General features: G+C 31.4%; 1 protein-coding gene across 2 annotated transcripts in view; it reads left to right on the forward strand.

Annotated features, from left to right (window-relative positions):
- The window catches only part of LOC130667774 (transcription factor hamlet-like), a 60,567-nt gene extending 54,305 nt beyond the window's left edge, over window positions 1-6,262 (forward strand). For both annotated transcript variants that reach the window (XM_057469612.1, XM_057469611.1), the window contains one exon: window positions 1,009-6,262. In XM_057469612.1, coding sequence (XP_057325595.1) covers window positions 1,057-2,301 — 1,245 coding nt within the window. In that variant the 5' untranslated portion in view covers window positions 1,009-1,056 and the 3' untranslated portion in view covers window positions 2,302-6,262. The remainder of the gene's footprint in view (window positions 1-1,008) is intronic.
- Window positions 6,263-12,038: the final 5,776 nt, after the last annotated feature.

Below are 12,038 nucleotides of genomic sequence, written 5' to 3' on the forward strand. Positions count from 1 at the left end.
TTTTTAATGAAACAAAAATTGTAGGAAATTCAATTTCCTACAAAATTGGTCTGATTAAAAAATTTCCTAAAACCAATTGTTCAAAAGTTACAGCCATGAGAGCTTAAAAAAAATTTTTTTTCTACTAATTTCCAGACTTGAAAATTAAAAAAATCCTCAGTATCATAGAAATGATTTATATTTCTAAATATAATAAATTTACGTAATAAACAAACAAGTTAAACTTGTTTATAAAAAATATAGGCCAAAAATTATCGACATGTCACGTATCAGTTTCCGAAGACAGAAATGAATTTAAATTAATTTTAGCGACTAAGTCCCAGATAAAAAAAAATCACCAACAACAATAATAAATAAATATTTAAAAATCTTGATCGACGTCCGATTTAGATTAATGTGATACTGAAGAGGGCCCAGTTTAATTAGTTTCTGCATTGACATATTTAAATTTAAAAAATTTAAATAAAGTTATTAAATGAAGTATCGGTGGGTATCAGCATAATAATAATAAATTTAAACTCGAACGAGCTATTATAAATAAAATCCATCTTGCCAATCAGTCTCATCACCGACTCCGACATCTGTTTAAAAGTTTTAAACTCTAAATCAACCACTCACGTGTAGACATGATTTATTACAATAGCTCCGGATAATTTACAATTGATCTAACGGAAACTTTCACAAAAGATCAACCCTATTCTATTAGTCTTGACTGGTTCTCTCACTCTCTTTCCGTCTTTCCTCAACACCCATTTAAATATCTACGCTCTACTGGAGTATCCTTGCCAACATTTCAGCTCATTTATCATCCTCCAGTAGACTACGCGACTAGACATTTTTAAATAAAAAAACTCAGCGGGTTTTGTTTCTACTTCACACTTGGTAATTTATAAACAATTTAACTTTTTTTTATATCAATTAATTATAACCAAATATTTCCAATGCAAACATCAACGCAATAAATCATCGGCAGTTTAATGGAACCAAAAAAAAATCTTATTGTTTCAGATCCAACTTGCAGGGACTCAAAAACGGGAGATTTAAACGCACGGTGTAATGAGCGGATACCTCAGCAGCAGCCTGTCCCCGTTAGCTTGCGACCCAAAGTACTCACCAGCTGCCATGCGGGAGAAAGATTCCAGTCCAAGAAAAATGCCCGGACACATCAGCCCTAAGCAAGCGAGCATTTATCCACTAAGTGTCCGAGTATCTGACGCCGAGGAATTGCCTTACGACCTGAGCCACGCAAACAGCAGAATAAGTCCCGCTTCGCATCAGCACCAGCATCAACATCAGCCGCACATGAGTCCCGCGGCGCGACCGTCCGCCCAACACGAGGACATGGACTGTGAGCCGCTGGATCTGCGTGTTGACCACAAGAAAGAGCATCTGCGAGACGAGAACCAGAATGACATCGAGGTGCTCAATCAGAATGGCCTGGGGCTGCCTTATCACACAGTCCTGTTTCCTCAGCACCACGCAGTCCATCCGCTGGTGCTGGAGGCCATGTATCGGTCCCATCCCCCAATTCCCGAATTACCGAAGATCCAAGTCCGGGCCTTGCCTACAATGGTCCCACTGCCTTCCAATAGATTTTCCACGCCCTCAACTCCTTCGTCGTCTACCCGTACCTCCACCCCACCGAGCAATAGTCAGCCGACATCAACACCCGTGTCCAATCCTTACTCGGTAAATGTCGCGAACACGGGACTCAAACCCAAAGATCGTTATTCCTGTAAATTCTGTGGCAAAGTCTTCCCCAGGAGCGCGAATCTTACGAGGCATCTGAGGACCCACACCGGCGAGCAGCCTTACAAGTGTAAATACTGCGAAAGATCATTCAGCATCTCCAGCAATCTCCAACGACACGTCAGGAATATTCACAATAAGGAGAAACCTTTCAAGTGCCCGCTATGCGAAAGATGCTTCGGACAGCAGACCAATTTGGACAGACATCTTAAGAAACACGACGCCGATGGACCCACGATACTCGACGAAGTCCGTTCGCGTTACCACGGTCAGCTTCCAAGAGCAGACGAGTCATACTTTGAAGAAATAAGAAGTTTCATGGGAAAAATAACCTCGCAGAGACAAGGGATGCCTTATTTCACGGGACTGCTGGCGCCGACTGCAGAGGAACTCAGAAACGACAAACAGCAAGCCCTGGAAGATAAACGCGGTGACTCATCGTACTTCAGCGACCGGGATAACCTGAGTTCCAGGTCGAGCAGCAGCGCCAGCAGAGCCGAAAGTGTTCACGAAGAACGCGATACGCCTCCTCTGTCGCCTGGCAATACTTGAGTTTTACTTAATTTTTAATTACTATAAATTTTAAAATGAGCTTCTGCTTCTGTAAGTTTCATTGACAGATCAACTGCACATGCGCATGTGCACTTCGCCCTCTGTCTTTCAGGGACAAAGCGCAATATGTCTTCTGCTAGTTAAAATTTAAATATATAAATATTGTTTTTGTTTAACTGTAAGCAACTGCGTTGCAGATACAAAGTGAAAATGCTCGATCAAGTGATTATTTCTTCATCTTCATTATATTTTTATTCTTATGTTAAATATCCTCAGTACTGTTGAGTCCGTCGATCGGTATCAAGATCAAATTACTATGAAATCAATATAATGATTGAGAGAAAGTCGATATATCAGATACCGATGATACAAAGTTACTAAAAAATTGTTATTATAATTATTATTATTATTTTTAAAAACATAAATTAAATAAAAGACTTGTTTTTTTTTTATTGTTTATTCAGGGGCAGAACCGGCCTAAGAAAATTTTTTATTACCGATTTTTCATATTTATGTTATTTAAAAAAAAAAAAAAAATGTGGGGCAAAATGGGCGTAAAAAAAATAACGTAATAGTTGCGCAGTAAAAGAGTTTGAGTAAGAAAATGAATTGCGACAAAACAAAATAATTGCAGCAACAAGTTTTAGGTAAAAAATTTAAAAAATGAAAATGTTTTAAATCAGAACGAGTCCATTCGTTCCGGTAGGAAGTAATTCTGTATTTTATGGCCTAGAAAGTGAATTCAGAACTCTCTGATACGACATAAACATCGACATCAACATCAACATCAACATCTAGATCGTTATTGAAATAAAATTGTCCAGGCACGTGTGCATTTAATATGACGATAAGTCTTGTCAGTTTAAAAGCCGGGTAATGCCGATCAATTCGTAGCTTCGGAAGGTGCAGAAAACGAGCATAGCTACACGATCTTATTTAAAAAGCGATCTATCGGTCGATCGCGCGATAAACGTCCAGTGAAAAGGATTAGAAATCGATGGGCGTAACTCCGACACTCAGATCCGTCAATTTACCAGCATTATAAAATAATAAAAATTAAGAAACAAGCTTTTGCTGAAAACTTTGCAAAGTTGGCTACCCATTTATTATACATTAATTATAATAATAAAAAATTACGGACACGGATAGTGTAAATAGAAGACGTCACTTGTCAATGTCGCTCAATCCTGCATTCCAACTAGGGTACGAGAGGAGCGTGTAATCTATGAGTTATCTCGCGTGCATGATTACGCGAAAAGAAATAAATAAAAATGTAAAATTAGTTAAAAACAAAAAGGAGATAATTCCTTACATGTAGATGTAAATGTTGATATATTGAAGGAAAGGAAGCGATCGTGGGAAGGAGGATTAATACGTGCCCACTGATATTGCAGTAGTAGATTATAGAATATATTTATATGTTAAAGAAAGAGAAAGATTAAAATGGTAACGGAATTTGTGCTCCCGGTGAACGCAGCATCCGAACCTACTTATGTACACGAACGTGCCAATCGCGCGTTTCCTCCAGCTAATATTTTCCTATTAAACTTCATATATTAATATATACATATACACCAGCGTGTAATTTTAAGCGCTCTTCCTACAAAGCCCTTTCCAATTTTCTAGGCTGAAAAATTTTAATTAATTTTTTATTATTAAGTATTATAATTATTTTGAAATTTTTATTTTTTAAATTTTAAATCCTACATGTCGATTCTAACCGTGTACTTTACATCGCGCCAAGTAACCCACGGCTTAATATTACGGTAATTATTTTCAAATAATTATATCAATTTTGAATTAAAATTTAAAATTATCAGACTGGGGTTCGAACTGTGAACTTTGAATTTAATAAAATAAATTAATGTACTTTCTACCGAATTTTTATATAAAAAATATATAAATCTATTTACGGATAATTAGAATTTTAAAATAATTACAATAGTTATTAAATTTAAATTTGAAAAATTTTTGAAATCTCACTTGAGTTGAAACCGTCAACTTTATAATCACAAATAAAATTAGTACTTTCTACTTAAATTTTATTAAGTGAATAATCGATAACTAAATATTTGAGTTTATTTCGAAAAAATTAAATTAAAATTACACGTTATAAATTAAAATATTAAAAATAATTTTATGTTTTTATCCTGATATCAAACGGCAATCAAAGAGCCTCGAGGATCTTTCTGTTCATCTTTTCCCCGTTCATCTCACGACACAAATAAAATATACTCATACATATATTTATATATATATAGACATACACATGAACTGTACCGAGAGTACTTGAAGCTAAGGCGGCGATGTTGTTGTTATTGTTGATGTTGATGTTGTATAAACTAAAATATAAACTGAAAGTACAGCGGCCTCGGTCTTACTCTTGCGTTACAGTTTTGCCACGCCCCGATCGAGACGGCGTGGCAGCTCATCTCGCGAAAGTGAAACGCAATAAAGGAGCCGCGAGCATATTAGTAAGTGAGTTAAGTTAAGTATTAAAGATTTAAAACGTTCATAGTCTACTCTATGCTCGCATACTAACACGCGGATTTTTTACACTCGATATCCACCAGCGCCCAGAGTAACTCAGAGATAAATAACAAAAAATAAATAAAAAATAAAAAATGAGATAACATCTCATCGATATTCTCAACTAGAAATTGTTTCTTCACTCTTTTACAGTTCGAATGCTTATCACATGTTCCGCATGTCATTTTATCTCCGTCATCGATTTATTCTGCTCCATTTCAACTCTTAAATAAAACGAAAATCTAAAAACTTGTCTTTTATTTTTTATTTAGCATCCGATAAACTAATCAGAGAATTGTATCACGTTTCGGCAGGTCCGTATTTTTGCTCGAGTTTCTACGATTTCACCGAAATTTTTATTTCATTTCTGTCATTTTTCTGTATAGTAAAATTATTTGGTAACATGTAAATAAATAAGGAATATTAATATATATATAAATATAAATATATTGAATAAATTGTTAAGTTTTAAATGCAAGTAGATTTAATGGAATAATATATTGTTAATAATATTAAAGGAATAGTAGACTTGGTATCGAGGCTCAATTTAGTTAGATAAATAAAAAATTTATATTTTTATTTTTTTAGTTGAGTCAAATACGTCTGGTGATTTTGCTCATCGATAAATCTCATTTAAATGTATTATTTTTAATTAATTTTATTAATTTAGAAATTAATTATTGTTATTATTGATGTTAACACGGTAATTATTTATTGCACACCCCAAATGTCAAAGGTGTGTTCTAATGGAGTTCGAAAATTTTTTTTAAATTTAAAATAAAATAAATTTTTCCTCAATTCGAAGTTTATTTCAATAAATAATTACCGTCATAATGAAAATTATTTATTGCACACCATCAGCGCTAAGGGTGTGCTCTATTTTAAAAAAATTTTTTGGTAAAATAAAACTGCGTTTTTGTAAAATTGAAATTTTAAAAATAAATAATTACCGTCATAATGAAAATTATTTATTGCACACCATCAGCGCTAAGGGTGTGCTCTATTTTAAAAAAATTTTTTGGTAAAATAAAACTGCGTTTTTGTGAAATTGAAATTTTAAAAATAAACAATTACCGTCATAATGGAAATTATTTATTGCACACCATCAGCGCTAAGGGTGTGCTCTATTTTAAAAAAATTTTTTGGTAAAATAAAACTGCGTTTTTGTGAAATTGAAATTTTAAAAATAAACAATTACCGTCATAATGGAAATTATTTATTGCACACCATCAGCGCTAAGGGTGTGCTCTATTTTAAAAAGTGTTTTTTGTTAAAAATAAAATTTATTTTTCGTGAAATTGAAATTTTTAAAATAAATAATTACCGTAGCCATTACTCTCATGTAAAAATAAAAAAATATCGGGCTGAAGCCTTGAAAAAAAAAAATGGCGATTTTTTTCCAAGGCTCGATATAAAATCTTGCATAACAAAATTCAAGTCACGTTGACTCAAAGGGAACCCACCGAAAGCCCGCTAAAAAAAATAAATACATTTTTTTTTGTGTTACATCCTTCCGAATGACTTGATCATTGATTCATCCCATTTATCACTTCAGTGCGATCTTAAATAATGAAAAGAGACTTTCGAAATCTCCGCAATTTTTACGCCAAATAACAAACATGTCGTTTCACTTTTAATTGCGCGCTTCATATGATTTAAAAAAAAAAAAAAATAAACATATAAAAGACAATATGTCCTCTATTGCATAATAAATATTTATAATTTCCAATTAATATTACCGTTGTTATTTTAAAATTGAAATATAATTAATATTATTATTATATTAGTTGATAATACGATTGTGATTTCGAGGTTACCGATTTATACGTAAATATATGTATAATGTATTAAAAGAAAAATATAATAAGTTTAAATATATATAAATATAAACTTTATTGACAGCCTGATTAAATAAGACTAAAAGGTGTGTCTTGTATTCAAGTTTTTATAGTTTAATAACGAATTTGTTAATTGACGATCTTTATTTTTATTTATACGAATGGGAAATTTAATTTCGAAGCAAAAATCGAGGGACCAAATTGATTTTTAAAATTATATATTTTATATAAAATGTTCTATATAATAAATAAGTATTTTTTAGTCACGTACGGTGACTGTATATATGTTAATATGTAACATTGAAAGTATAGTAAAAAATAAGAAATTATTTACTTGAAGATAAATTGTCTTGTTTATTCATTTCCATTATAATAATTATTTGTATCCCGGTAGTCAGTGGAGGTAAGTGAAAAAAAAATGATACTATGGAAAGAAAATTTAATTTCCTAGAGTTTTTGTGTCTTTAAAAAATCTTGTGAGATCGATAGTTCAAAAGTTATAGCGATTTTAAATTTTTGGAAATGATTAGATTGAAAAATTCAAAAATCGGCTTGACATTTAAAAGTCTTGTAACTTTTGAACCATCGATTTTAGAGAATTTATTAATCAGACAAAAATTGTTGGAAACTGAATTTTAAATTTTTGGGAATGATTAGATTAAAAAATTCAAAAATCGGCTTGAGGCTTAAAAATCTTGTAACTTTTGAACCATCGATTTTAGAGAATTTATTAATCAGACAAAAGTTGTTGGAAATTGAATTTTCTTCGAAAATCTACGGAGATATTTTTCTGGTATCTTTAATATTTCAGTCATAATTTCAAGCCCAAATAAAAAATGAATTTTTTTTTAGTGAAATTTCATTGAAATTTAAAAATTTAATGATACCACTGTAACATTGTAATAAAACAAGATTGCAAAACGACTTATAAAGCTCGGCACATCAAGAGAAACAAAAAAGGGACGGACGTGAAAGAAAAACCTCCAGTGCATCAATCTGCTTTCTCCAGCTCTGACCATCAATCTCCACGTCTTTTTCTCTTTGTTTCTTTATTCAGCCCAGCCTCTGTGCTGATAAATCATCAACATACCAACCGACTCGAGTTTTATTTACCAAAAATAAAATTATGTCCACTGCGATCTACTCCTATCCACATTTTTTTTTCCTCAAAGACTGCACCGAATTCTAGAGATGGGCGGACAATTAACGTGGGAACAAGATTACTCGGGTCATAGGTGTGTGAGAACCGGAACAGCTGGACTCTGCTCAGACATTGAAGATACGTGACTTCGTAGACAAATCGGTTTTCATGCACTGTCTTATTATTTTTTTGACCATCATATTTTGCTAAAATATTTATAAAAACACTCGTACAATATTTTCCAGTTGCTGCTTTAGCTCCAGCTCTCGCTCGCTCTTGTGATAAATTAAAATATCAAAATAATTAAATTGCTGAATAAATATTATTATAATTGCAGAAGAAAGTTTAATGAATTAGTAATAATAAAAAACAGGGTGGACGTAGCTAATGATGCTCAATGATTTCTTAAACTCTCATTACGGTGAACGTGACTTTGACCCAGTTTAAATAAACTGCAAAACTGTGCCGCTCGAGACGCAGCAATCCACCTAAATCTTCATTTACTCGAGATGTTCTTACATACAAATTAATAATTAAAATTTATTTCCTATTTACATTTTATATTTTGCTCATTAACCTGAGGAAATTTGAATCAATCTTATACTTGTTGTAATTATCCAACCTCTAATACGTTCGCATTCCTATTTGAATTTAAATTTATGTAATTAAGTGTACCATGAATTACAGCCGAGTAAAAAACAGACATATTTATGAATTTCATGAGTATTTTGATATATGTACATTAATAATGTAAATAAATATATTTTCGATAAATATACTTTTGGAATGGCGACACGACTGAACGACCCAGCGAAAGAAATTGGCAAATAATTGCACACCTCAAATTATTTAATTGCATTAAATAATATATATGTATATCTTTTAGAATATGAAAAATAAGTATGTCATGTTGGTACTCGTTTTGAAGGACTTTTGATTTCCTATAAAACTTTATGTTGAAAAGTTATTATTTTTTAATTATTTATAAAAAGATATATATGTATAAATTAGTATTTAAACTATAAAAATTTCAAGAAATTCTTTTTCTAACAGAAAATTAAAAGCTCTGTCAAATGAGTACTGACATGACGATATTGTAAATTTTGGAGAGCTACATATATTTTTATTTGTATAAAAATATATATCTCAGAATATGAAAAATAAGTATGTAATGTTGGTAAGTATTTTAAAGGGCATTGGATCATCGAGTAATCTACGTGCTCAAAAATGATTAATTTTGTTAATATTCGGTAATTAAATAAATAATAACTGTCGCAAATTTTTCCACATATTTTTTTATAAACCATTAGTATTAATCCTTGTACTCAAACATTAATAATTATTTATATTTTATTATTTCGATTGATTCATATTTTCGCATAAATTAATTATCTTTAAATAAAAAAATAAACAAACGTGTCAGATTTAAAAATCTCGCCATTTTGAATAGAGCGCCCTCTTTAAAATTACGCGGGAGAATTTTTTATTTAATTATGCCAATAAATAAATGAAATATTTATATCAAATGAAATTTAAATAAAATATTATTGTTGTTAGAATTTTGATCCATAATTATAATCAGAAAATAAAAATTTTAATCAATAATTTTTTTTTAAATATACTCACCCTTCCCGCCATTTTCATTTTCCGCTGCCGGTGCTCGTACATTACCATGAAGAAATAAATAAATTAAACACAAACACTCACAAAAACAATTCAATTATCACCACTAATTAATCACCAAATAATCACAATCACTTAATTATATTATTTACAATAAAAGAAGACACATTTAATTATTTTTATTCCCGTTTTAAAATTCCGACGCCAAACATGGCGCTAGATAACCCGAGAACCCCAAGCACTAAGCCGGCACTGAATTTAATTTTTTTAATAACTTACATTCACGGACACACATAAATTAAAATCACAAAATGTTCATCATTCAATAAAAAATTATTTAAAAGTAACATTATACTTAAAATCGAGTCTCGCAATAATTAAAAGAATTATTTTAACTGAATAAAATGACAACGACAATGAGAGAGCATCAGACGGGAGACAAACTGAGCCTGAAGGCTTCTGCGCACGCGCGTCTCAATTTTATCACAACTGCGCAGCTCGTTGCAAACGCTCCTGCAACTGCGCAAGTGTTTGTGGCTCCAACTCCAGGCTGCCGCCATCGTAATGACGCCGGCCTCGTCTAGCTCGTGATTTAATAAATAAATAATTTATTTTTGCAATTATATTTATTTAAACAAGTGACTTTGAATATTATTTGACGGCCATTGAACATTTCGTGATAATAATTCAATCAGTGTGTGAAATATAAGTAGTAAAACAATTCATTTAAATAAATCGTATCGATGTTTCCATTGTTGAGCTATCGGTGTTCGTTGTCATTCGTTTTATTAATTTAGAATCAGTGAAAATAAAGTTCATTAATTATTGTTTATATGAAAAAGTATAAATGACTTATCAGTGATTATTTTTGTGTCAGTGGAAAGTGTTTTTTATCAAGTGATGTGAAAACTTTTCTTTATTTTGTTAAAGTTATTTTTTGCCGCCATTTTTTAAAATCATCCTGAAGTTAGCAGACAATTAATAATTTTCGGATTTCTTTAGAAATATAAATATACACATGTAGGAAATTAAAAATGCTATAGAAAAAATTGCTTCGTATGTACATTTTTTTAAATTTAGCGTTTTTAAATAAAGCCAAAAATTATAAGACGTCGGCTAACTTCTGTATCATTTTTTAAAATACACTTGTGTTCATTTTTTTTTCTTTAATATAAAATCGTGGTTCATGAGTGAGTAAATTTTCATTTCGTGAGTGATGTCAGTGTTGAGTTTGTGTTAATAATTTATATCGGGGTAATTTAGTGTTAGTGGTTATTTAATTGTGTCAACTACATTTTGAGTATGTCCAATGAAGTCATCGAAAAGCAGCAAAATGTGAGTTTTTAATTTTTTGAATTCAAAAATTATTTATCATATTTAGAAAATTAAACGATTATTTATAACTTGATAAAATGGTATACTTATTGATTGAAGTGTGCATTTAAAAACTTTCCAACTTTTTTTTTTTTTCATTAAATTATTTAGTTGCTTGTTGTGATCACGCTTTGAATACTCACAAGTGAAGATACTGATACATTTCTTCATTAGAGTGAGCAAAAAAAGATCTACTTCATGAAATTGATTTTTTTAACTTCCCGCTAAGAAAATCAACGATTTACGAAAAATTCGGGAAGTTATTGTTTTCACCCGATGTTCAAAAATAATATAAAAACGATTTAAGGCAAATAGATCCCCGAAAAAAAAATTTGCTGTTGGGTCGACCCCTCAGAGGGCCACTTTTATGTTGTGAGCTGCTGTAGTGGATCTGGGGCTTCCTAAAAAATTTTTTTCACCGCAAATTGAATTTATTTCACTTATTTCCGTGCTCTCGGATGATTAAGAATTGATTTCAAGTCGATTGATCCCCGAAAAAAAAATTTGATGCTGAGTCGACCCCTCAGAGGGCCACTTTTGTGTTGTGAGCTGCTGTGAGATGCTGTAGTGGATCTGGGGCTTCCTAAAAATTTTTTTTGACCATGAATTGAATTGATTTTACTAATTTCCGTGCCCACGGATGAACTAGAATTAATTTCAAGTCAATTGATCCCTGAAAAAAAAATTTGCTGCTGGGTCGACCTCTCAGAGGGCCACTTTCCATTATTTTTTTAATTTTATAGTTAAGAAATAAATGCTCATAAAGATAACAGAATTTCTTTAATGAATGGAAATTACGAAAAAATAATAATGTTTAACCAAATAGGTATCGAAATAATAGGAATAATAAAAGGATGACTCTGGCTTGCATAAATTATACATAAATGATGTAAGGGATCTCAAGTATACTAGTCTAGCTCCGTATTTTGGATGAATCATCAAATCGTAATTGTCATCATCATCCTCATTATCGTTACTCTCAGTATTATTATATATCATCAATGTTTTTTACCTTTGCGATCTTAATGCTCAGACGAGTCCTAACATAAAAACAAGTTCTGCCGTTTTAGGTTCCACTGAATCAGTTCTTTATTTTCTCCATATTAATAGACTAGAGTCTTCAAGGTGTCGGTAACTGACTTAGGTAATTTTTTCGAGGTTCTAATCATTCAAGTGTGATATTGATAATTAATTCCAATGTTTTTGTTATCATTAAACTAAAGAATAATTAG

The sequence above is a fragment of the Microplitis mediator genome, chromosome 5 (assembly GCF_029852145.1).
Source record: "Microplitis mediator isolate UGA2020A chromosome 5, iyMicMedi2.1, whole genome shotgun sequence".
In the NCBI taxonomy this organism is placed as follows: Eukaryota; Metazoa; Arthropoda; class Insecta; order Hymenoptera; family Braconidae; genus Microplitis; species Microplitis mediator.